This window comes from Heteronotia binoei, chromosome 21 (assembly GCF_032191835.1).
Source record: "Heteronotia binoei isolate CCM8104 ecotype False Entrance Well chromosome 21, APGP_CSIRO_Hbin_v1, whole genome shotgun sequence".
Lineage (NCBI taxonomy): Eukaryota > Metazoa > Chordata > Lepidosauria > Squamata > Gekkonidae > Heteronotia > Heteronotia binoei.
This window is the reverse complement of record NC_083243.1, coordinates 117,154,428-117,182,219: the sequence shown is the minus strand read 5'-3', so window position 1 is coordinate 117,182,219 and position 27,792 is coordinate 117,154,428. Positions and strand designations below refer to the sequence as shown.

General features: G+C 43.9%; 1 protein-coding gene across 9 annotated transcripts in view; it reads left to right on the top strand.

The window, feature by feature from the left end:
* Positions 1-27,792, top strand: part of ANO1 (anoctamin 1) — a 256,871-nt gene that overhangs the window by 62,405 nt on the left and 166,674 nt on the right. For all 9 annotated transcript variants that reach the window (XM_060262257.1, XM_060262253.1, XM_060262256.1 and 6 more), the window contains exon 2: positions 17,339-17,517. In XM_060262257.1, coding sequence (XP_060118240.1) covers positions 17,339-17,517 — 179 coding nt within the window. The remainder of the gene's footprint in view (positions 1-17,338; positions 17,518-27,792) is intronic.

Here is a 27,792-nt window from a genome sequence, read left to right as displayed (position 1 = left end):
CATAAGTCTCTAAAATGACTAAGTTAAAATTATTCCACATACAGCCAGTTTTTATTCACATCCAAAACAAGCAGGCCGGCCCCCCAGGCTTAACTGACTCAACATTCTCCACCCTCCTGTCTCCATGCATTATCAGCTTCAGCAAGAAGCTCCTCTAAGGCCTCTTTGTGTTATCCATCTGTGTATCCACACCCACTGACGGCTGTCTGTGCTTCTAACGAACATTGCATCAGACACCCTCTTTTTAAAGGCAGAAACATGCTTTCATTATTATAGGGGTATTTATTAATTATTCAGGGGTCCCCCTTCATTAGCTGTGGCCTTTCCTGGGTAGAAAAGATCTGGCCAGTGTGATGCATGCTGTGGTTACATCTAGATTAGATAACTGCAATGCATTCTATTTGGGGTTGCCCTTGAAAAATGTTCAGAAACTTCAGTTGGAGCAGAGTGCTGCAGCCAGGAGGTTATCTGAAGTGGGTTGTAGAGACCATATCCCTTCAGTTTGGGCCCATCCCGTTTGTTCTGGCTTCCAGTCTGTTGCTACACACAATTTATAACCACCACCACCACCTTTATTGGCATAGCAACCATATTAATAACAGAAAGCACACAGTTTAAAGTGCTTAAGCAACATACCTGAAGCACTTTGTGGTTGGGTAGGTTTATAAGGGAGTAAGTAGTACCTGAAGCACTACTTACTCCCTTATAAACCTACCCAACCACTATCATTATCTTCTGAGGCCCCACTTCATATACTCCAGCCTTTTGAAATCAGGCAGGTGACAGCCTGGGAGAAAGCCTTCTTGATTGTGGCTTCAAAACTCTGGAACTCTGTCCCCAGGAAGACTAGTCTGTCCCATTCTGTTGCCATCTTTCACCAGCAGGTGAAGACTACTTTCTTTGGTTTGGGTTTTCTCTCTTTCCTGCCCAGCATTTTAATTGGTATTTTAATGTTTGTATGTAGTTTAGCTCTGGTTTTAATGGTTTTAACAATGTGGTGTTGGTTTTAGCGGTTTCTGATATGTGATTTTATTACATATGTTTTAATTTGTTAGCCACCTCGATCCTCCTTATGTGGGCTATACATTTCATAAAATAAATGTGACTCCAAGAGAGGGAGCCTGCATAGGTGAGCCATACATTTAAAAGGAGATGGTGAGCCGATGAGGAAGGTGATGGAGGCAACAACCATGGGCATCTGGGAGGCTGCACCTGGCTGAAGTAGTGGAGAAACAGACAGGAATGGCAAAGAAGCCCTTGGCAGAGGGCTCTGAGACTGAAAGTGGGGCTGCAGGGGAAGCCTTGGAAAGAGCAAGAGGAAGCTGTACTAGCCAGTGATGGTGACAGAGCTCACCAAGAGGAGGCAAGGCAAGCACAGGCAATAGCTGTTAGAACCCAGGTCTGAGAGGTGAGAAGGCCTGGGTAGGAGAACACAGCACTGTGGGAAGGCCAAAGAAGACATCCTTCAGAGTGCAGCCCATACTTAAAGGGCCAGCCTCTGGCCTGAGGCCACACCACATCTGTCATGAAATAAAGTAAACAAATTACTAGCATCCTTCAAATTTTTCCACATGTATAATAAATTCCTTGATAAAGAATAAGAAGAAATGTATGATGTCGCCAATAGAACCTATGAACAGAACATTACACAGAAGCACAAGGCCAGACCAAACTATGGCTTCTTTCTTCTGGAGTAGTTTTTCTCCTCCCTTCCTGAAAGACTGCTTTGCTCTGCTCCAGCTTCTTTGCTTTGTGACTGCAGTGAGAAGCTTCTTATGGCCTCCATCATCAGTCAGAAGATTAAGGGTTGCTGAGTTGTTGCTCTGCTTCCATCCCAGCCATAACACCAGCAAGTGAAGACTAGTATGGCCCAAACTAGGTGTAAACATATTTTGCTAATGCACTGTTTCCCTCTGGCATCATCAAAAAGCTCTCTCTTCTCTTGTTTTTTCCTCTACTTCCCTTCCTTGCTTGTCTTTTAGTTTGTGAGCCTGAGATCAGGCTCTCAGTATACCTTATTTCATTTGTATATGACCACCACTAGAGATATTGTGCATGGAATTCTCTTTGGAGTGAGCTGCTTTGGGGGATACTACATGTCTGAAAAACATTATTATAATCCTCAAAGAGGAAAGGACTCTGTCTGTCACAAGTGTGCCTGGGCATGTTGCCACTGACTCATCTACATATATTTCAATCAGGATACTTTTAAAACAGCTGCTGACACTGACACTGCTTACGTTTTCATTGGAGGGGGAGAAAGATTTTGATCTCCCAGGTTCACTGTGTACTCAGTAATGGTGCCAATGTCACATTAGCCAAAAGTAGGATATGAGTATGTAGATGAAAAATGTCTTTAAGTCATTACTCATTTCTACCAGCAAATGGAATGGTAAGTGAGTTTTCCAGTTCTTGGTTCTATAGCAACCTGACTTTAAAATGTATATAACTGAATCCATGTTCTGTTCAAATCACAGTAATGTTGCTGGAAGAATTGTAGAGAAGCAACTGCCAGAAATACATACCTATCACAGGCCAGGCTCTGGATAGTACAGATGTAAGTTGAGACCCACCTGCTGTCCATCTGCTTTCTGTTCCAGAGCATATACTTTGCTCATAGCTGAGTGATTTTCAGACCACATTTTCAAAGCTATCCAAGCAATTCAACAGTTAAAAAAACAGAGATTTATCAGGTGGCCTGAAGCCAACTGACCACACCATTCCAAAACACAGCATAGATATGAGTGGAATATTGTCTGGAAATTCGATTTTCTGAAGTTCAGAAAAGAAGAGCATTAATTAAATTATGAAAAGGACAAGTGTACAGTTAGGATGGCCAAGTCCCTTCAGGGAGTTAGTAAGCATTCAAGATGTGATTCTGATCATTCTAAAAAAAATTGGCAAATTTCCCATGAAAAAATTAAACAAAGCTTTAAACTCATTTGTGAAAGAACTTGGATGATCCCCCTACACTTGTATTTTTAATTTTTTCCCTTATATTAGCATGCAGAATTTCAAATCCCTAAAAATTCTGACAGTTAAAAGTTATGTTTCTGTGCCCCAAAAGTGTTGCTTTTTAATGTTGCTCAAATATTAGTAAGCTTCTCCATGAAACACAAAGAGTTGGGAACAACTAAATTTTCAAACATGTTTTTATCATGATAATTTGTAATTCAGCAATTTCTCTCTCCATTCTGTTCTTGAAGTTCCTTTGCAGTAAAACAGCTACTTTGAGGTCACCCATTGAATACTCAGGAAGGTTGAAGTGTTCTCCAACAGGTTTCTCAGTTCTGTAATTCCTGATGTCAGATTTGTGTCCATTTATCCTTTGGCGTAGGGTTTGTCCTGTTTGCCCTATGTAGAGAACTGAAAAGCATTGTTGGCATTTAATGGCATATATAATGTTGGAAGATGAACAAGTGAATGAGCCTGAGATGGTATAGTTAATGCTGTTAGGCCCAGTGACTGTGTTCTCTGGGTGTATGTAGCAGCAAAGTTGGCACTTGGGTTTATTGCAAGCTCTGGTCCCAGTGTTCCTGCTCAGATGCGATGTTGTATTGTTGTGGCTGAGGAGTTGTTTGAGATTGGGGGGCTGTCTTTGTGAAAGGAAAGGTTTACCCCCCAGTACTTTTGAAAGATAGCTGTCACTGTGATCGCTATTGAGGAGACAGAAGTTGATGGTGCTGGGAAAAGAACACTGACAGCAATTACGGTTCGCAGTCATATGGAAATTTGTGTATAGAAACAAGTAGTACACTTGATATAATCATTTACCCAAGTCTTCATTGCATAACAGCCTGTTTCAAATAGGTTTAGTGTTTTGGGTGAGAGTACTATGGATTCTCCGATTCATGACAGCCACAAACTGCGCTTCTTGTACTCAGAGGGTATCCCTCCATTCACACTCTTCCTGTTCCCTTTTCATGCAGAATACATGCACATTTAGACACCTGATCAAATTAGGGTTTGTTGTTTGTATGTCAGGGCTAATTGGAGTCTAATCAATGTGAAAGAGGTTGTTCTTTCTCATGTCTTATAAACATATGGAGCAGAGGTCTATCAGTGACTTTTGGCCACAGTGTATAAATGGAACACTGTGTCTAGGGCAGTGATGATCTGTAGTCTTGGTGCATGTGGGGCAACAGTGGAAGGGCTTCTAGAATTCTGGCCCCACTGGTGGATTTCCTGATAGCACCTGAGTTTTGGCCACTGTGTGTTGTGGGTCAGACAGAGACAAGGGTGGATTCCTGTTGGGTAGCCAAAGTCCATGTGAGAGAAACCAAGTCAAGAGTCTAGACCAAGAGTTCAGAGCAAAGAGAGTCATTGCCAAGGGGCTGTCCAGGAGGTGTAGTCAAGCAGAACCAAAAACTGTAGTCAGAAGCTGGTCCAAGGGTCACATAAGCAAGGCAGGATCCAAGCCTGTGATCACAGTCAGTGGCAGATTGACTTATTGGTTCCATGCCTAACATCTTTCCTTGGCTGGTTTTTATAGGCTTGTTCCTAATGATCCAATTTGTAGCTGGCTGGTCAGGAGTAATTCTGCAACTACTCAAGCAGCTGGCATCCTCCTGCTTGCTGGCTTCTGCTAACTCAGAACTGGCTACACATGGCTTCTCTTCTCCTGAAGAGTCCTCACTGAGCCCTGACTGATCCATGACACTGTGTGACACAGAGTGTTGGACTGGATAGGCCACTGACCTGATCTAACATGGCTTCTCTTCGTATGTCATGCAAGGGAACATAAGAACATAAGAGAAGCCATGTTGTATCAGGCCAATGGCCCATCCAGTCCAACACTCTGTCACACAGTGGCAAAAAACCAGGTGCCATCAGGAGGCCCACCAGTGGGGCCAGGACACAAGATGCCCTCTCACTGTTGTCCCCCCCAAGCACAAAGAATACAGAACATCACTTGCCCCAGTCAAAGAGTTCCAACTATACCTTGCGGCTAATAGCTACTGATGAACCTCTGCTTCATATGTTTATCCAATCCCCTCTTGAAGCTGTCTTTGCATGTAGCTGCCACCATCTCCTGTGGCAGTGAATTCCATGTGTTAATCATTCTTTGGGTGAAGAAGTACTTCCGAAGGGAAAGGAAGAAGGAGTGAGTATGTGAACCACCAAGAAGCCATGTTTGTGTGTATCTCAAACAAACATCTGCTTAGATCCAGAGGAATTAGCCATGTTAGTCTGTTGCTGCAAAATAGCAAAGAGTCCAGCAGTACCTTTACGACTAACAAATTTTATTAGATCATAAGCTTTCCAGAAACACAAATCTCTTTGCCAGATACATGGAGAGTATGTAGAAACTGGCTGGAGATATATAGGTGATAAGAGGAAGGGGGAATGGCTGCAGGAAGTGAGTGCCATGTAAATGCAAAGCAATTGCAAAAGTCATGAAAAAGGTAGAATGCACAATCCAGGCTGAGTGTGACCACTTCCTTCTGTTGACGAAACTAGGCTTCCCAAACCCCTCGCCCTGCCGGGGGACCCCTGGATTAGCGGCCTCCTCCCCCACTCTCCAAAAATCTGGAAGTGGGGGGTGGGGGAGGGAGAAATAGCACCGTGTCTCTTTCCCTGCCTGCTTCAGGCTTCTCCCTTCCTCCGGGTCACAAAGACCCGCCCACTGCCGGCCTGCTATTCGCTCCAGTCCGGCCTCCCTTTGCGAGGTGCATGCTGGGACTCGTAGTCCTTGCATCCTCTCCGGCTGCCACAGGCATCTCCTCGGGGAGTCTGGCCGGCGGAGGGGGGGGGAGCTCCGCCCCCAGGGGACCATGTACGTTTTTACCTCCAGAGGCTTCAATCGCTGATTGAAAGGCTTCCTCTTGGGATGGTGTCTCTGTGTTACTTTGAAGAAGTTGGTAGCAACTCGTGAGTAGAGAGGCCAATCCCCCTTCAGTGTTGCCAGAAATTGGGGGGGCGGGGGAGTCTGCTGAGCACTTCATTATTCTCTATGTGGAGATCGATTCTCATAGGGTATAATGGGGAATTGATCTGGAGGTTTCGGGGGCTCTGGGGGCGCTGTTTTTTGAGGTAGAGGCACCAAATTTTCAGTTTAGTATCTAGTGACTCTCCCCAAAGTATCCCCCAAGTTTCAAAACGATCGGACCATGGGGTCCATTTCTATGAGCCCCAAAAGAAGGTGCCCCTATCCTTCATTATTTCCTATGGAAGGAAGACATTTAAAAAGGTGTGCGGTCCCTTTAAATGTGATGGCCAGGACTCCCTTGGAGCTCAATTATGCTTGTCACACCCTTGTTCCTGGCTCCGCAATGATGTCTCCTGGCTCCACCCCCAAAGTCCCCAGATATTTCTTGAAGTGGACTTGGCAACCCTAGATGAAACTGATTAGAATCTCTAAAAAGAAAGGCAGTTACTTCTGATAATAATAATAATATTATTATAATAATATTAATATAATGATATAACCATCCAAAGTCCCTATTCAATCCAAGTCTGTCTGAGTCAAATTTACATATTAATTCCAATCCAGCAGTTTTCTGTTGGATTTTGTTTTTGAAACACCCCCCCCCCCTTACCACTTATATATCTCTGGCCAGTTTCTACATACCCTCCATGTATCTGACAAAGAGAGCTGTGTTTCTTGAAAGCTTAAGCACCTGCTTGTTTGTAATGTTTGATAAGGACCTGGTTCTGCTGGTAGTAAACTTCTCCTGTGTTTGAAAGGTGATGATTGTTCTTTTCCCTTTGAAGATCTTCTGCCTTATCATGCTATTTATATACATTATCTTTGTTCCCATCATCTTCTTAGTACATTCATAAAGTAGGTAGGTTAGGTGGGTAGGTAGGTAGGTAGGTAGGTAAGGAAGGAAGGAAGACTAACTTTAGGCAGACTTTCACTGATTTGATGTTGTATTATTGTACACCATACTATATCACTCATCACTGTTAGCCTACATGCATTTTTAGATTGGTCCCATATATTCTGTTCAACCAGAAATAAAGCTCTGTTAAGAACATAAGAGAAGCCATGTTGGATCAGGCCAATGGCCCATCCAGTCCAACACTCTGTGTCACACAGTGGCCAAAAATTTATATATATATATATATATACACACACACACACACTGTGGCTAATAGCCACTGATGGACCTCTGCTCCATATTTTTATCCAATCCCCTCTTGAAGCTGGCTATGCTTGTAGCTGCCACCACCTCCTGTGGCAGTGAATTCCACATGTTAATCACCCTTTGAGTGAAGAAGTACTTCATTTTATCTGTTTTTCAGATTATGCCCCAAAGTACTATTTTATCATGGTATCAGTAACAATTTGGCACACTTTGAAAGAAAAAGGGACAGTTAATGGCACATGATGACATCTGATAACTTTCCAGTCTGACTCCATCTCATTTTAGCTCTGTTTTTCAAAAACCATACAGTAGTGGGAACAGTGCACCAATGCTGAACTACCATTTTCATGCTACAGATATTCTAGGAGGACAGTTATTAGTTTATTGGTTAATTTAAAATATTTGTATCCTATATTATTTACTGCTAAAGCAGACAGATAATAATAACATTTCAGAATAAATTATAAAACATCACTAAAAATCTCTCTAGCTCTCCTTTCACTTAAATGACAGCTGATATTCACCAATACATTTCTTACAATGTCAGTCAAATTAAGAGAGAATAATGAACATTAAAAGGGTAAACATAAAAGGCTTTCAACACACACTCAGCATCAAAAAACATAATAGAAATTATAATATAGATGAATGCAACTGTTGCTTCAGGATGCTGATAGAAATATATGTGTGTGTGTGTGTGTATGTGTGTGCAGTCCATAAAAAGCAGATAGAAGACTACCATTATGACATACCATTCCACACTGACCAAACTTTTGTTAGTTTTTTCTTTTGAAGAGTAAAATTAAAGGGATAGGACTTGTCATGAAGGCGTTAAATTACCATAGATGTGGATTATTTCCCCCTTTCTTCTTATCCCTTTTCTCAGTGCTGTGCACATAAAAGACAGCTTTTTGGAAAGGAAAACTATTATTCACTGATGGTGCATGCTAAAGGAACAAGAACCAGGAAATGCCCCTTCTTCTTTAATCATAGTGATACTAAGTTAATGTTATAGAATAATTGGATTTGCCTGGCAGTCATCCATAACATGTTTCATGGAAAAAAAGCATTTGAAAAACAAGCTATGCATGTCTAATCTGGACTTGATCTTCTCAAACACCACTCTTGTTAGAACTGTTGCTCAAGGTTACTATAACCATCTCATCTTTCATAAAGTATTCAAGGATGAAGAGACTCTATTATTTTGGGCACTGAGTGCTCAGCAAAGTTTGAAATATGTACTTTTCAATCTAAGTACATACTTAGATTGATTCCTCGTCTGATGGTGTGCTTAGAGAGTACACGAAAGCTAACGTTCTGAATAAAACTAAGTTGGTCTTAAAGGTGCAACTTGACTCCTATTTTGTTCTACTACTTCAGACCAACACGGCTGACTACTTGGATCTAGTAAAAAGAATGTACAAGGGATACTGGGGAGGGGGGGAGAATGTACAAAGGATACTGAGGGGAGAAGAAATTTGACAACAGTACCTTACAGTCTATGTTACCCAATTATGCCCTAGTGGAGCCCATAAAAATATAAAAGTTGATCAACCAATGACAATCCTCTGTGCTAATAACTCTGAAAGCACTATAGAGTATGTCATGAAATATTACCAATTATGGTTCAGCACTGTGAATATATTAACATGATGGCTAAATAGGTATTCTAGCCGGCAAATAGGTGTGAAAAACCTCAGCTTGAGACCCTGGAGAGCCGCTGCCAGTCTGAGAAGACAATACTGACTTTGATGGACCGAGGGTCTGATGCAGTATAAGGCAGCTTCATATGTTCATATGTTCTAAAGTAGCCAGAAATAAATATAAGTCCCAAAGTGGTTTATGTTTAATATATTTATAATGAAATGACAGTGAAAACTCCTATTTGAGGCAAAGTACTGTTTTAATTTACAGTAGTTGTCTCACTAAAACACACAAATACTAAAATGCTGGTAGAACTCAGATTAAAAATTACTGCAATTAACAGTTCAGAATTAGAACAATGGAATGTGTATTAAGAATACATCATAAGAATAAAACAGAATTACTTACCATAATTTGCATGAGTATTTTAGTCTTCTGTATCTCATCAGTAACTATATAATCCAGGGGTAGGTAGCCAACATTAGCTCTCCAGATGTTTTTTGCCTACAACTCCCATCAGCCCCAGCCCGCATGGCCAATGGCTGGGGCTGATGGGAGTTGTAGGCAAAAAACATCTGGAGAGCTACCGTTGGCCACCCCGATATAATCTATTAATTGCATAAATGTTGGAATTTTAATTACATTAGCCTTGTGTTCATTGTCCAAATATTAAATTAATTGGAAACTGGGTTGTTACTTTATATATCATAAGCAGGTATTAGCATTTCTTTGATTCAGAACAAGTGTGTTTTAAGGTTTCCTTCCCATTGTGTTGATACTGACACTCTAGACTCAGATGTGCACACTAGCAGATGGGGGATTGTTTGAAATTATACAAAAGAACTGAGCTTTCTGAACAGAGTTCCAACCCACTCTTTATACTTCCTCCAATTACTGCTTGCTTTGATTTTAACTGTATAAATACAAATTAGAATGTTTTAACAATTTCTTTTTATGTAAAAGCATAATTTAAAATGTTGCTAAATAAGGATACTTTTTTCTTTTTTTCTTTTTTTTTTTCTTAGATACTTTTTTCTTAGATGTAATTTTGGCTCATAACTCTGAAAAGCATTTTGTATTTTGGAAGGTGTGAGTTCTTCAGCTTAAGAACAGCATGAAACAAAGGCCAACTCTACTATACACAAAAAGTAGGTCTATACACACACAGGCCCTTTTCATATTACCATTCTAGATTAGTTGTTATTCATTGTTGAACTGATTTCAAGTAAAGAAGTTAGCAAAGCATGGTTGAGCAACTTTTGAGGGAAACTGTTTTTTTTTCTGTTTTCAGCCCCTTTGTTGCATTTCGAGAGCCAGTTTGGTGTAGTGGTTAAGTGTGCAGATTCTTATCTGGGAGAACCAGGTTTGATTTCCCCTCTCTTCCACTTGCACCTGCTGGAATGGCCTTGGGTCAGCCATAGCTTTTGTAGGAGTTCTCCTTGAAAGGGCAGCTGCTGTAAGAGCTCTCTCAGCCCCACCTACCTCCAGGGTGTCTGTTGTGGGGTGGGAGAGGTAAGGGAGATTGTTACTGCTCTGAGACTTTGGTCGTTTTCGCACTCACCTTAATCAACAGCGACGACCCTCTTCACCATGCAGGATCTGCGCGGATTTCGCACTAATTGCCGCGGAGCACCCAGAAGAGCCGGAAAGTCCCGGCGCTTTTGCGGCGCAAATGGAAACCACCAAAAACCAGTTTCCGTTTGCGCCGCAAAAGCGCCGGTACTTTCCGGCTCTTCTGGGTGCTCCGCGGCAATTAGTGCGAAATCTGCGCAGATCCTGCGCGGTGAAGAGGGTCGTCGCTGCTGATTAAGGTGAGTGCGAAAACGACCTCTGAGATTCAGAGTATAGGGCAGGATATAAATCCAATATTTTCATCTTCTTCTGAATTGCTACTGCATGCTATTTAAAATGTCCCTAGAGCTTCCTACAATGCCTCTTCCACCCACCCCTTTTCATAATGTGAGCCTGCCTTGGCTGGGAGGGAGGGATATAAATACAAAAAAATAAATAAATCTTCCTCTGACTTTTAAAAAATGTTTTAAGGTGAGCGTTATAGCACTCCATTGAGTCAATGCATCTCTAGCGCTCACCTTAGAATGTTTTAAAAAGTCTGAGGAAGATTGTGTGGTGAAAAAGGGAGGAGGAAAAAGACACTGTTAGAAATGACCATATTGCTTCAGTGCTATAATGGTTTAGTGCTGTAGCACTCATCTTAGAACATTAAAAAAGGTCCAAGGAATATTGCACAGCATAAAAGGGTGGGGGAAAATGGCCTTGTAGGAAGTGCTGTGGACATTTTGAACAGCACACCAAAGTGATTCAGAAGAGCAACAAAGGGACTGAAAACAGAAAAAAACAGTTTTTTCTCAAAAGCAGCTCAACCACGCTTTGCTAACCCGATGCAAGCAGGTTTGTATGAACAAGTAAATAAATTCCACTAGCAGCTGGTACTAAAACAGGTCTATGAAATGACAGAAAAAAATCCATTAGCAACCAGTTACTAACACAGAACTCAAAGACAGTTTAAAAAGGGCCATTCAGTCTGGTTTTGTATCCAAAAGTGTAGGGTTGCCAGGTCCCCTTACCAGTCCAGTAGGGGGATTTGGGGGAGGGGCATTCCATGGGTAGTCAAGGTCAATGACGTCACCAAGAAGTTATGTCATTGTGCTGAGGGTGCTCTGGTATTTGGGCAAAACTGTATGGTTTTCACCCTCAAAACCATAGAGTTTGCCTGAATACCAGAACAATGTCACCTGGAAATGACATCATTGTGTTAGGGATGTCATGTGGCGACATCCCTGTTTAGGTGTGGGGTTTTCAAAGTGGGGTGGAGTTTCCATTGAAGCCCCTAAAAGTGGGGTAACCCCCACAGGGACCTGGGGGCTGGCAACCCTACAAAGGTGGCAAGTACTTTGTAATGTCAGAATGGCTGCACTAATGTGCATTTTCAGTTGTAAGGATATTCCAGGAAGTATTTCATTAAGGCGCTAGTTGGTTGTGTGATAAAAGTCTGGTGTCACTTCAGCATATTCTCTAGACCTCTAGATGTTGGAGAGGGGTTGGCAGTTTGGCTGGTGTACTGTCCGCCTAACGCACCAGCTAACGCCTTACCATCACTATTGGAGGCAGTGGCGGGCTGGGCGTTGGAGTATCCGAGGCTTATGGTCCTGGGTGACTTCAACGTCCACGCCGATGACACGGCCTCCACTCAGGCGATGGACCTAGTGTCGTCCATGGCGACACTGGGACTCTCTCAATTTGTCACGACTCCCACGCATCAGGCCGGGCACACATTAGACCTGATCTTTGCGTCCGGGATTTTGGTGAACGATATCGCCATAGAAGCGGTACCATGGTTGGATCACCTAGCCCTTAAGGCCCGTATGGGGACGCTGCCCCAACCCTGTATGGGCGGAGAGCCTATTTTGGCTCGCCCTCGGGGCCTGATGGACCCGGAACGGTTCCAAACGGCCCTGAGGGATCCCTGGCCCACTGGAAATTCCCTCGATGACCTGGTGGAAATCTGGCAGGACCAGTTGTCCAGGGCTATCGACGAAATTGCACCCCGGCGTCCTCTACGCCCTCGTACGAAGCTGGCTCCATGGTATACCTTGGAGCTGCGCCAACTGAAACAAGGGCTCAGATGACTAGAGAGGCAGTGGAGGCATACTCGGGACGAAGCAACGAGAACATCCTACAGAACGTTTATGAAGTCTTATGAGATGGCAGTCAAGGCTGCAAAGAAAGATTACTTTGCAACCAAGATTGCATCTGCAAACTCGCGCCCAGCACAATTATTTAGAATAATTGGGGATCTTATAACGCTGCCACAAGGCAAACCAAATGTTAGAGAATTAGAAATAGGCTGTGAGGCATTTGCGAGATATTTTGCAGATAAAATCTCGTTGCTCCGCCAAGACCTGCCTACCACTTTGGATACAGTGAGTGAAATTGAGGCTCCGTGCCTGTCTTCGGGTTTAGTGCTGGACCACTTCGACCCGCTCAGCTTGGAGGAAGTCGACAGAATCCTCTCTGCCGCTCGCCCGACAACATGCGATCTGGACCCTTGCCCCTCTTGGCTGATTAAATCTTGCCAGGGGGAGCTTAGATGTTCTTTACGGGACATCATAAACAGGTCCCTCCTAGAGGGGCATTTTCCAACACCTCTGAAAGAGGCCTTAGTCCGCCCTCTCTTGAAAAAAGCTACAGCAGACCCGGCCGAATTGGCGAATTACCGTCCGGTGTCTAATTTACCGTTTTTAGGTAAAATTATTGAGAGGGCCGTGGCGTTGCAGCTACAGAGGTTTCTGGATGACACTTCTATCCTAGACCCATGTCAGTCTGGCTTCCGGCCGGGCCATGGGACGGAGACGGTGTTGGTCGCCTTGGTAGATGACCTCCAACGGCAACTGGATCGAGGCGGCATTGCGGTGCTGATGCTGTTAGACCTGTTGGCTGCATTTGATACAGTCGACCATCGGCTACTGACGCGCCGCCTCGCCGACATTGGGGTTGAGGGGTCGGCCTTGCAATGGCTTTCCTCCTTTCTCCTGGGTCGGGGACAGAGGGTGGCTATTGGGGGTGAGCGGTCCCGAAGGCGCACACTGGATTGTGGGGTGCCTCAGGGAGCAGTGCTCTCCCCGATGTTGTTCAACATCTATATGCGCCCCCTTGCCCAGATTGCCCGGCGGTTTGGGCTGGGTTGCCATCAATATGCAGATGACACCCAGCTCTATCTACTAATGGACGGCTGGCCCGACCCCGCTCCAGGGAATCTCGACTGGGCCTTACAGGCTGTTGCAACATGGCTCAGGCTGAGTGGGCTGAAGCTGAACCCAGCGAAGACAGAGGTCCTTTGCGTGGGTCGCGGCGCTCTGGGAAGGGAAATAGCTCTCCCGGCCTTCGATGGTGCGCTATTGAAAGCAGCGCACCAGGTAAAGAGCCTGGGTGTTTTACTGGAGCCTTCATTATCGATGGAGGCCCAGATAGCAGCCACTGCCAAGTCAGCATTCTTCCATCTGAAGCGGGCAAGGCAGTTGGCCCCTTTCCTTGAACGCCGGGACCTCGCAACAGTGATCCACGCAACGGTCACCTCAAGACTAGACTACTGTAATGCCCTCTACTTGGGGCTACCTCTGTGCCGGACTCGGAGACTGCAGCTAGTGCAGAATGCGGCGGCCAGGCTGTTGTTGGGACTCCCAAAACGGGAACATATATGGCCGGGGCTACGTGAACTGCACTGGCTGCCGATTATATACTGGGTCCAGTACAAAGTGTTGGTCATTACCTTTAAAGCCTTATATGGCCGAGGACCTGCCTACCTGAGGGACCGTCTTTCCCCATATGAACCCCAGAGAGCACTGAGGTCAGCCGGGAAAAACCTAATGACCATCCCTGGGCCGAAGGAGATTAAATACCAGAATACTAGAGCACGGGCATTTTCAATCGTGGCCCCTACCCTATGGAACTGACTCCCCGAGGAGGTGCGGGCCCTGCGGAACCTTGATCAGTTCCGCAGGGCCTGCAAGACCACCCTTTTTAAACTTGCACACTTGGACTGCTAAGAAGATCGGTAACTAAAGATCCGCCAATGCGGTTTGAAGACCTATACCGCTGAATAACTGTACTTATTGGATTGGTTTTAATGTTATTAAGTTTAATGTTTTAATGTTTTATATTGTTAAATCTAAAGGTTTTTATCTACTATTGTATGTTTTTATAAAATGTTGTTAGCCGCCCTGAGCCTGCCGAGGTGGGGAGGGCGGGATATAAATAAAATTTATTATTATTATTATTATTATTATTATTATTATTATTATTATTATTATTATTATTATTATTATTATATTAGACCTAGCCAAGGTATCTTTGATTTACTATGCATACTGTGATTTACTTGATTTACTGACATATTGTGTATTATGTGGCCTAATCATGACAAAGTATATTCAGTTGGACTGTTAAATTTTTTTTCCTGCATCAAGAATGCAGTGCATTGCTGTGACCAGGGGTCATTCGTAGAAAAAGAGGTGCTGGAGCTCTTTAGCACAACTCATTTGCATAACTTTGCACATGCCACCCACCTCTTCCATCACTGAAAAGTGTAATAAAGTATATCAGCTCAGCATCTTCCTTAAAATGCTTCTTGAATTATAATTGTCATAATAAAACCCTATTCCCATCATACTTTAAAAATTACTTTTAATAAAACCCTTCTACCATCATACTTTTAAAATTATTTTCTCCTATGTGATCACAGTGGCATGATGACAATTTCCATCTGCCTGCTTTATAGGTTTTGGTAATTTCCCCATTTTTTTAATGGGGAAAAATATTAGAAAGTTGTCAAATCTTAGAATTCAGCAAAATTCTCACAGGGGACTTGAACAATGGAGCCCAGAATAAAGTATTGGGTGGGGGGGGGGAGAGAGAGAAAAAGAGCACAATAAAATTTAGAGGTTCTGGAGCTCCACTCATGAGCTCCTGCCCAAAATGAGACCTGGCTGTGACACATTGACAGTTGGATGAGTTTTGACTGCTCCGGCCACATGCCTCTTCGATGGTGCAGGGGGATAAATTCAGCCATGCTTTTTTTTCCTGAAGAGGTAGTCACTGTTGTCAGAGTGTCAGCCTGCTTCACCTAACTGACAGCTGTACACAAATCCATGGATTGAGGCCTGTATGGCTCTGTGTGTTACAGTCCCATGTGAATTTTATGAATCTGTGTTATATTTATGTCCCTACATTTCATGTACCAGTGAATTCTGAAAAACAAATTTAAGTTACTTTCAATATTTACTGTTGAGCTTTTCTGAAAGTCAATCAAACTTAATTAGAAATGCCAGCCTCCAAGTGGGACCTGGGGATCCCCTGGAATTATATCTCATCTCCAGGCTCAGTTCTTCTGAAGAAAATGACATTTTGGAAGGTGGACTCTATGGCATTGTATCTCACTGAGGTCCCTGTATTCCCCATGCTCCATCCCCAAAACTTCAGGAGTTTACCAACCTGGATCTGGCAACCCTACTCCCCCATACCACACCAGTGGCCAGGGGAACCAGGCAACTCTGATTCATAATATATATACAAACATTCAGAATGCCACAACCCGGTTACTACTGAGCACCTGCTGGAACATGCATATCACATTAGTTTTGCAGTAGGGTTGCCTGACCTCCCCACCCCCCGCCCAGTGGAGGTGGGGTTCCCCTGCCACCAGGCTCCACTGCCCCACCACAGATGGCTGGTTGAGGAGACTTACCTTGAAAAAAGCAATGCCCAGTCAACTTTGTAGCAACATGTCCACATCACTTCCAGCATGACCTGGAAGTAATGTCATCACATAGGTAATGTCGGAACAATGCCCTGGTTTTTGGGCAAGACTCTATAGTAGAAGCCAAATGTATCATAGAATTTTTGCCCAAATACCAGTGTTGCTCCACAGTTGCTGTGTGATGACATCACTTCCAGGTCACGTCAGAAGTGACATACACATCACTACAATGTCAGTTCTTCCCTCTTGCACCCAATAAGTCCCCCTCCCATTCTCCACTGGTTGTCAGGAAGGACCTAGTAACCCTATTTTGCAGACACTCAATTGCTACTGATCAGTTACCAAGTTTGATTCAAGGTTTTGATTATCACCTACAAAAAGTCTTTAATGGTCTTGGACCCATATACCTGCAGGACTGCTGCTCTGGCTATGTTATCATGCAATAGCTTGGTGAACTGAGAAAAGCCTTTTAAAGTTGCCTCACTAGAAATTTTAAGATTGGCAGCTGCCAGTTCATGTGAGGTGGCTCCCACCTTGTGGTATGGCCTGCCTATGTGGGTCAGGAAAATTTCTGCACTTCTGTCATTCCATAGAATTTGCAAAACGGCAGTGTTCAAGAGTGCACATAAGTTTCTCCCTCCCTTCTTTTTAGTCTAATAATAGTCCAGTGACATAGGCTATGCTGAGACATCATGATTGGCCTAAGGTCACCCAGTGAACTTTTGGATGAGTGGGGATTTGAATTCAGGTCTCAAATATCCAAATCTGACTCAGATCCCATAGTCACCTGGAAAGGTATAAAAAGTTTCTGTTATATAAGGATTGTATATTATTTTAAAGATTAATACTCTACAGAGAGACTATCATGCTATGTATTTGGTATGTCAGTTTTTCTCCATTTACTGTTTGGTTTATATTTATGCTGTTGTTATTTATTAGTGATACTAAGCGCAATAAATTTCCAGTTCTGTTTTATTAAATCAGACTACTTCGTTATTAAATCAGATTATTTCATTATGAACAGCAAATTCCTGCTTCGGTTACATGTGCAGTTTGGCAGGGTTCCTCATTATCTATATTTGAGACACAATAATTTCTCCAGTGCTAGTAGGTAGTTAATATCAATAAAGTACCTGGCAGAAGCTCACACAAGTGTTCTGGGTAGAGCCCAGGGAAAATAAGGCAAAGCTAATAGGGGAGGTTCTTACAAAGGGGTGGAGAAAGAGACAAAAGGTAGGGCCAGATGCAGACTGAATCAGGACATGTTCCAGCTGGAGGGTACTGAGAGAAACTGAATGGTTTTTAATTAACCTGTTTCTATTTCCTTTAGACACTGATGGTGGATTTCATGGGGTGGAATTTCTGCATGAAGATTTCAGAGAAACTCCCAATGAAACAACAATGAGGGTGAATGAGAAATACTCCTCTCTTCCTGCTGAGGAAAAGGGGATCCACATTATCAACATCAGAGCCATTGAAGATATAGGATATGTCCGCACAGAAAGCACAGTGAGTAGAGTGGAGGAATTGCTTTTTTTTTTAATGTTTTTCAGTAATCAAGCCTTTGAAGTGTGCTTTTATCTGTGTTCTCAATCCCTGTTGCCTTGTAGCCTTAAATGGCTATAAGGCTGTTATTGCATATTATTTTTCATACTGTTCCACACAGCAGATGTTAGAAAATTTTCTGTATTTTCACTACATTGATAGGGATAGTATAGTCTAGATAGAAAACCATCACAGCCTTTTATAAATATGTGGGAAATGATCTAAAGATATTTTAAACATTTTGCATTTTAGAAAGAATTTTAGTTTCTGAAAAGTTTTTTTTTACCTTTGTTAAATGTTTGTGCAATAAACATAACACACATGAAGTGTTGCCACCTGCTTTAGTGTTGCTGCTTTTTTAAGGGAAAAAAAAGTATTGTACCTTGAGCGTTATCAGAGAGTTTAACTTTCTTTGGCATGGGGAAGTTATGCTAGAAAATCTTCACCTGTTGATTACTGCCTACTGTGTAGTCTCTGTCCATAAAAAGCAAAAGCCCCTATTTAATTGGGTGACAAAGTCAGGAATACACGCAGAGAGCGGGGGAAAAAATTGAACTGTCTGTTAGGAAATGTGGTAGAGACAAAACATTCTTCCTGTGCTAGATAGAAGTTATCTTCCAAATTAGAAGGTAATGAATTGCTTCAAGATGTGGTTTTTAAAAACTGAGTGGGGAAAATCCAATCAAAATCTGCTGCTATGTTTTAACATTAATTTACAGAAATTATCTTGTTTATATTCAAATATTTTTCTTTTTCATATTCAAATATTTTGGCCTATGGCAAAACTTCTTTTTTAAAAAATGAACTGTTTATGCACCTCAAATAAGCAGATTATCTTGGTGGGTCTGACACTGAAATGACATAATGGCCATGGGAGTGGCATGGAAAAATTACTTCATGTTGTAGTTGTTTTTTTACTTAATAGTGTCCCACATCACTTACTATAACGAAAACTGTGAAATTGAAGGAATTTATTACTGTGTGTACTTTTGTGAACCAGACAGGGATGTCCCAAGAAACAGGGAGTGGTTTAGCATGCCTATGCCTGGTGAGAAGGCACAAGTAAATCCTTTCTAAGTCTAAGCAGGAGTCTTTAAGGTGCCACAGAATTCCTGCACAGTATTTCTTCTATAAAGCTACCCCTGGAATTATTACCTTGCTAAAAATATTCTTAACTTTATGAATGATTTGTGGGGCTACTTCAGTGAATTATAATATAGAAACCACCTTAAAAAAAAGAGTGAGAGTCAGTGGTCACTGGTATATCAAGGAACAGAGCAATAACAGAGATTTCCTTCATCATCTCCTGAACTCAAAGGATAAATTTTTGGGAACCATTGCCATTGTTTTCAAAATGATGCATTAATCAGTGGCCGGGGGGGGGGGGGGGGGCGGTCAGTAAAAGGGCTTTTTGAAAATGTCTCATTTCAAAGTGAATCAATGAGGGGGTCAAATTGGCTGTCAGATCTTTTGTGTGTTTATGGACTGTGAAAATGTTGAATATATAAATATATGAAACTGGAGCCTGACATACTGTGGAAATCTGTTATCATCAGTATTGTCTACTGTAACAGGTAGTGGCTCCCTAGGACCACAAACAGAGTATGTGTGATACCAGTGAGCTGTAGCTGATTCACCAAGGTAGGACTTTCCCTTTCTAGGCAGAGGTTGCAGGAAGCTTCATGGGGGAATCACATTGTTTATTCCCCCAGTGATATGAGGCGGGAGAAGCACACCATTATGATATCACAGCATCTGACTTTATGAAAGGAAGTCAAGAGAAGGGTTGAGGGCAGCCCTTTATTCTCATCTAATAGTTTAGCCTTCGTGTGATTCTCATGTTTCTGTAGTAGCATGACAGTGTCCATATAATTGAATGAATTAAATTTTTCCAAATTATTAAAGTTGTTTCAACCAAGATTGTGTATAATCATTTATTAAATGCTCTTGAAGAAAACGCTTTGCAGATCATGAGGTTGCAATTTCTTTGAGAAATGGCACAAAAAGAAGCATTAGATGGAGTTTTTTCACCTCAAAAGGAAGTATCTGTTTTTATACCACAGTCAGATTTATATAAAAATAGTCTCTGGAGAGAGACCACACATGTAAACTTGGAAGCATTGCTGACTTTTTTTTTATTATTGCCTAACAAATAATAATACTGTGTTCTTTGTTTAATTAAGAAAAAGTAGGCTTCTACTGAAAGATCCTCATCTAGAATCTCAATAATGACCTGAGCTATCCAGATTGGGCTTTCTGTATTCTAATTTCTTTGCACTACTCCATTTGAAATACAGTTAGTATGTTCAGCTTGCATACCACTGAAATACAAAGCAAAGTTACAACACTGTGACCCATTCACTTCAACAGAATTTGTATCTACTAACAATGCAGTCCTAAGAGTACTTTTCCTGGGAGTAAGTGCCACTGAATAGACCTCATTAGGATTCTGAATAAACCTTCTTAGGACTACTCTCTTAGTGCCTCGCAGTGCAATCTGAAGCAGAATTATGCTTTTCTAAATGGAAATGAAGCACATAATTCTGCTCAACATTGCTCCATTAGTGATGCACAAGGTGTGTTCCACTCAAAAGAAAGACATGTGACCTGTTTTCTTATGTTCCCTTGTGGAGCTTGAACAACACATGTGGATACTACAGACTGCTTAGAGAGCATCCTGTTTTATTCCTGGATTTGCCTCCAGATGTTCCTTTCCTGCTGTAGAATTTATACTTGGCCAGCAATGGTACAATAAACTAGAATGAGATAGTGCAGTTGGTTGAGGATTAGAATGCAACTACTTCTGTAATGTTTGGCAGATATAAGAACCGTGTGCCACTTAGTGATGCCAGAAATCCAAGGGAGAAATTCATGCTATGCTCCATTCAGAGTGAACAAATGTTCACTGCATGAAAGAAGATGTATTTTTCTTTCAAACTGTTATGTGAACACACACACTAACATGTGACACCAAATAGTGTGATTTAAAAAAAATAAATTACACAGTACTCACTGGCTACAGTCTGAATTGTGGGAGGGGATGGAAGAGGTTATGCATCCCTTTTTGAGAGCTGTGGGAATACATTCACTTTTCTCCCTTCCCTGGCTTTCTTAGTGAAGAAATAAGCACTGCATGGGAGAGGAGGCCATTTCTTTCCTCAAATGTATTTGCCTATGTGCTTATCTGCATGAATAGCGGCTCTGTGGCGCAGTGGTAAAGCAGCAGAACTGCAGTACTGTGGTCTGAACTCTCTGCTCACGACCTGAGTTCGATTCCGGCAGAAGCTGGATTCAGGTAGCCAGCCCAAGGTTGACTCAGCCTTCCAACCTTACGAGGTCAGTAAAATGAGTCCCCAGCTTGCTGGGGGGGGGGAAATGTAAAAGACTGGAGAAGGTAATGGCAAACCACCCCATAAAAAGTCTGCCGTGAAAACGTTGTGAAAAGCAACGTCACCCCAGAGTCGGAAACGACTGGTGCTTGCACAGGGGACCTTTCCTTTCCTTTATCTGCATGAATGCTTAAAACAAACAGTTTGAAAGAAGAATGACAGTCCTGTCTAGTACAGTGCTTATTTATTTATTTATTCTATGACTTATATCCCGCCCTTCCCATAAAATGGCTCAGGGCGGCTCACAACAAACGATAAAACAATACACAAAGTGCAAAATTGTTACAGTTAAAAAGTCAAAACATTTAAAAACCTTAAAATCTTAACATTAAAACTATGCCGTATATTTCACTAAAGTCTGATAAGCCACATTAATCTAGTCAGGCGTAGGCTAGCCGGAAGAGGCTTGTCTTACAGGCCCTGCGGAACTGAGTAAGATCCCGCAGGGCCCTCACCTCTTCCGGCAGCTGGTTCCACCATGTGGGGGCCATTGTAGAGAAGGCCCTGTCTCTGGTTGTCTTGAGACGGACTTCTTTGGGCCCGGGGATGGTGAGAAGGTTTTGCGTCCCAGACCTCAGTACTCTCTGGGGAACGTGTGGGGAGAGACGGTCCTTCAGGTAGGCAGGTCCCAGGCCATATAGGGCTTTAAAGGTAATAGCCAGCACCTTGTACCGGACCCGGTATATTATTGGAAGCCAGTGCAGAGCCCGAAGACCCGGCCGAATGTGCCCCCACTTTGGGAGGCCCAATAACAGCCGGGCCGCGGCATTCTGCACCAGCTGCAATTTCCGGGTCCGGCACAGGGGCAGCCCCATGTAGAGGGCATTGCAGTAATCCAACCTCGAGGTGACCGTAGCATGGATCACTGTTGCTAGGTCGTCGCGGTCCAGGAAGGGGGCCAACTGCCTTGCCCGCCTAAGATGAAAAAACGCGGACTTGGCAGTGGCTGCTATCTGAGCCTCCATCTTTAGGGACGGCTCCAGTAGCACCCCCAGGCTTTTGACCCTGTCCGACCCTGCTTATTTGCAGTCTGTCTGAATGTCAGTGAAAAGGATACATTGCAACTTTACGGGGAGGGAATTTGACTCAGGTGCTGTGCACCTTAAGTTGTGGATTGTCCCAAAGGATCCTTTAAATGATGAAGAGACTGTATACAGGGAATGCCCCCCAACCTCATTTACTCTCCTGACCCCTGATTAGGGTGTGGCTTAATATGCAAAGGAGTTCTTACTACAAAAAAGAGACAGACAGATAGATAAGGTTTGATTTCTCATTCCTCCACATGCACCTGCTGAGTGACCTTGAGTCAGTCACAGTTCTTGAAAGAGCTGCTTTCTCAAGAGCAGTTCTTGAAAGAACTCTCTTGGCCCCACCTACCTCTCAGGGTGTCTGTTGTAGGGAGAGGAAGGGAAGGAGATTGTAAGCCATTCTGAGACTCTGAGTGAAGAGTGGGGTATATTCAATCTCCTCCTCCTCTTCATGTTGTTTTAACAATCAGCTCATTCTCTTACAGCCTGAAATGGTACAAGTCTGTACCACAATTACACTGAACACATATATGGCTACCGTGTTTTACTGGTGTTCTGTAAATCTGCAGTGGTAGGAGCAGGACATGCAGCCAAGTGCAACTGTGTAACTCTTGAATTTAGGAAGGGAAGAGTTTTCTTGAAAATTAGATAAAGAGAAGGCATACTTGAGAAATCAGAGGAAGAGAGGTATGTATAAGCCTGAAAGAAGCAGATGTTTCTTTCACCAGAAAAATGATATACCAGCTCAAATGACAAAAATGCTAGGTTTCAAATCCCATGTCAGTCTGATCAGTACTACACTACACTAGCTCATACCTAGAAGGAGTGGCAAATTATTTCTTAAAATAATATATGCATTGTGGCACTCATGCACCAAAAACATTATAAGAGGAAGACTATTACACACACACACATTCCAGGTGATAAGGGGTTTTTTTGTTAAGTTTTTCTTCTTGCGGTGTACTTTTAAATTTCAGTATCCACTTTTTGCCACCATCAAGATGTTGTGGAGGGGGAGAAATGTGTTTTGTTTCTCATTTTCCATAAGAAAAAGTCATGACTGAAACAAAAACTGAATCTTGGTCCCTCCCTGGCTGTGGTCCACTGGCCTTTTTGGCTGAGCTATATGACCAGCTGACTCCTTTCAGTCTCTGTTAAAACTGATCTCTTTCTCAGATGATGCTGATAAGTGACAAATGTTTGAACATAACATGAAACTGTTAATAGTGAAGCAGATTCCTTTGGTGGAGAAAGGCAGGGGATCTCATTTAAATCGCCATGAGTGAGAGAACTCACACACTGCTAAAACGAAGCTCTGATGACAGAATTCAGGATAGATTTTTGAAGTGATGAAGTCCCAGTGACTTTCACAATGTGGTAACCTTAGATCATATTATATGGGGATGATTGTACAAGATGAGTTTATCATTCAAAAACTGAGGATCTGAGTTATTTTTGTGTTGGTCTGTTATCACAAGAAAGATTATGTGCATTGCTTCTGAACCAAGAAGACATCTATCTGTATTCTGACCATTAACTCTTCTGAGGAGCCAAGGATTAATCAGCAATGCTTGCTTCCACATAGAAGTTTTATTCTGGTTTGGCATCCAAACCAGAGTGAGTTTTTGGGAATATCCATATGGCATAATCTCCTAATTGTCCACTTTCCAGTTTTTCCCTTGAACATTTCTGCTTTATTTATTTGAAATATTTCTATGTCACCTCTTAAGAGTTTTGTACATATTGCCAAATGATAATATTGTGAGAGCCTTCCAGACCACCTTAGCAGGCTATTCCACAAAGTTGGAACCACCACAGAGAATATACATGAACAGGTGGTTGCAGATTGTACTGCTTTTCATGGAGGAACTTTAAATGGTTCTCTTCAAATAACCCAAGTTGCTGTGGTGAATTACAGGAGAGGCAGTCCAGCGAATATGTGGGTCATGCCCGTAGTGGGGTGGGGAGAATTTGGAGGCAATGCCCCAGGAGAAAAACAACAAAGAAAACTTTAGCATTAAAAATAAAAATGCAAGTGGGGTTTCTAAAATGACCCTGGGAACAGTCAGGGAAGCTTCAATCTCATTTTCTTTTTTCAAGGCAGGAAATAAATAGGCTTTTAAAAATGCAAAAATAAAATAAAATTGTAAAATGCATAAGAGAGAAAATCAGAGTTACACACACACACACACACACACACCTCATGTAGACAAAGAATCCAGTAGAGGCACAAGGGCTGCAGGCAGGGGAGCCATTCTGTTGGCAGCTTCCACCTCTCTTATTTCTCTCTCTCTCTGTCTCTTTCCCCCAGCTCCCCTGCTCCACCACCCAAAATTTTCTGTGGACGTTATAGGTGATAACCAGTACATTGAGTTAAGGCCAGTAAATGATCAGTATTCAATGAACAGACTATAGGATCAGTGACATACATGTTCTGCCTGACATCCACTAGTACTTGGACTGCTGCATTCTGAACCCTGAAGTTTCTATATTAACTTCAAGAAAAGCAGGGGTGACCCTAGGGCATGTGGCACCTAGGCAAAGCCCCATCACTCCCACCCTCCTCCACGGTGCCCAACCAGTGTGTGGAACTCTCTGAGAGCTGCAGAGAGGCTATGCACCAGCCAACCGACATCTCTCTGCCTCCCTTCCAGAAGCTCCAAAAGGGAGGCAGAGGAACACCGACTGGCTAGTGCATGGTCTCTCTGCAGCACTCAGCACTGCATAGGCCACACACTGGCTGGGTGCCCTCCCCACCCTTCTCTGGCTTTGCCTGCGGGGGTGGAAGGGTGCAGGCAGCAGTGCATAGCAGGTGCCACGGAGGTGGGCGGTGGACGGTGGCATGTCGAGAGGGTACAATTCGGTGCCCCCCCCCCGAGTCCAGCGCCCTAGGCAAATGTCTGAAGAGAAGACCCATTTATTACAGTAGTCTAGCTAGGGTTGCCAAGTCCAATTCAAGAAATATCTGGAGACTTTGGGGGTGGAGCCAGGAGACTTTGGAGGTGGAGCCAGGAGACATTGGGGGCGGAGCCAGAAGCAAGGCTGTGACAAGCATAATTGAACTTCAAGGGAGTTCTGGCCATCACGTCTTTTAAATCCCTTCCCTCCATAGGAAACAATGAAGGATAGGGGCACCTTCTTTTGGGGCTCATAGAATTGGACCTCCTGGTCCAATCTTTTTGAAACTTGGGGGGTATTTTGGGGAGAGGCCCTGGATGCTATGCTGCATATTTGGTGCCTCTACCTAAAAAAACAGCCTCCCCAGAGCCCCAGATACCCGTGGATCAATTCTCCATTATTTCCTATGAGAATAAATCTCCATAGGGAATAATAGTTACCTCCCCTCCACCCCCCACCCCCTGCTTTCTTTCTCTCACTCATACACGCTTAACTGTCTCTGGTGCCTCCACAATGAGGTCTGGAAAGTACAGGGGCTATGCTGCTCTCTTTTACACACACACTCACTTGTCTGAAAGAAAGCAAAACACTGTGAAGCCTACAACCCTGTGAGGTAGGTTAAGCTGAGTGACAGGCCCAAGGTCCCCCAGGGAGCTTCCATGGAAGAGTGGGGATTTGAACCTGGGTCCCCAAGCTCCTAGTTAACTAGTAACACTCTAAGATGAGGAAGAAGAAGAGGAAGAAGATATTGGATTTATATCCAGCCCTTCACTCTGAATCTCAGAGCGGCTCACAGTCTCCTTTATCTTCCTCCTCCACAACAAACACCTTGTGAGGTTGGTGGGATTGAGAGAGCTCTTGCAGCAGCTGCCCTTTCAAGGACAACTCTGTGAGGGATATGGCTGACCCAAGGCCGTTCCAGCAGCTGCAGGTGGAGGTGGGGAATGGAACCCGGTTCTCCCCCGAAGACCAGGACACCAGCAGAGTGGGGACGAAGGCCACTCCCTGCGTAAAGGCGCAGGGTATCCTCCCGCACCACCCAGGGTGGGTCCCCTTGGGGATCAGCGGCTGCCTTTCGCCCGCAATGGGCATGGAGGCGGAGGCTGCACAGCTTGGAGGGCTTGTTAGGCGCCTTGAGGGTGAAGTCACACCAGTTTACCCTGCAGGGGCCTCAGCCTGACGAACACACAAACACCCACTCTCTCTTCACTTATCTCCGCAGGGGGACTGGCCTCACTTTCCTGCGCTATTCTTCCCTCACGGGGTCACTTCTTTTTCGGAAAGAGCGCACAACCATTTGTCTGTTCTGCCTTCCTCATACCCGCTCATCTGCCCTGGGGGTAAGGTGTTCCTCCCACACCTTCCAAGCAATCTTCCCGTTTTCTCAAGCATGCGGCTCTCGCCCCTGAGGAGACTGTAGCGCGAGATTACTCTCGGCAGCCGCCATACGGTCCTCCTCGTTGCTCCAAGGACAGACCCAGAGAGACGTGGGGCTCGCTTCCCGGCGCCACAGAGTCCCATCCGCACCAACTGAGCAGGATCCGCCCTCTCCACCACCCCCACAGGGAAATTTCTCAAGCACAAATGGACGCTTCCTCAGATGGACCCTGGCAAGCTTGTGCGGGGCTTCTTTTGCCCTTTGCAGAATCTGGAAGTGGTTTCTCTTCACTGACAGAGAGGAGAGAGCTTCTCCTCCCCTCGGGAAGGGAAGGGGCAAGGAGATGCTGCTGCGATTGGGGCTGGGTGGGAAGGGCCGCCATTTCCCACCCAGCCCCCACTTTCGGGGGGTTTCGTGAGCGGGGGGAGGAGGCTTCAAATCTAGGGTCACCCGGCCAGGCGGGGGATTTGGGAAGCCTAAGTCTAGCCATGAGGGCCCTCCCGACATGCCACCATCCACCACCCTCCTCCATGGTACCCGCTGTGCACTGCTGCCTGCACCCTTCCACCCCCCTCAGGCAAAGCCGGAGGAGGGTGGGGAGGGCACCTAGCCAGTGTGTGGCCTATGCAGCACTGAGTGCTGCAGAGAGACCGTGCACCAGCCAGCTGGCATTCCTCTGCCTCTCTTTTGGAACTTTTGGAAGGAAGGCAGAGTGATGCCGGTTGGCTGGTGCATGGCCTCTGAAGAGAAGACCCATTTATTACAGTAGTTTAACCATGAGGTAAGAGCCCCATGGCGCAGAGTCATAAAGCTGCAGTACTGCAGTCGGAACCCTCTGCTCATGACCTGAGTTCAATCCCAGCGGAAGCTGGTTCAGGTAGCTGGCTCCAGGTTGACTCAGGCTTCCATCCTTCTGAAGTCGGTAAAATGAGTACCCCGCTTGCTGGGGGGAAAGTGTAGATGACTGGGGAAGGCAATGGCAAACCACCCCATAAAAAAGTCTGCCATGAAAACGTTGTGAAAGCAATGTCACCCCAGAGTCGAAAAACGACTGCTGCTTGCACAGGGGACTACCTTTACCTTTAGCCATGAGGTAAGTATGGCATGGATCCATGTGATCAGATTGGTAGGAGGCCAACCTCCAGATTAGCTGGAACTGATAGAATGCTTCTTTTGCAGCAGAATTGTTTTGCTTCTCCATTAGTAATGCTGGGCCCAGTATAATCCTGTGGCTTTTAACTGTACATAATGTCAGCAGGATATATTCAAAAGTGGAGAATGCAGTGGCCTTCAAAACCTCTGTGCTCTTGACCTGCATTATCTCCATCTTCAGTTTGTTCACTCTTAGCTAACTAATCAAGTAAGGCCAGTTCAAGGTTTTTGTAAAATCACCAGATGATTTAAGTAAAGCGATATAGAGCTGGGTGTCATCAATATATTGATAACAGCATACTCCGAAATTGTGAATGACTTCTCCTAAGGGTTAAAGACTCCTTCTCTCCTTACATTGTTCTTCCCTGCAAAAAATGCAGCTCCAGTGGTTGCA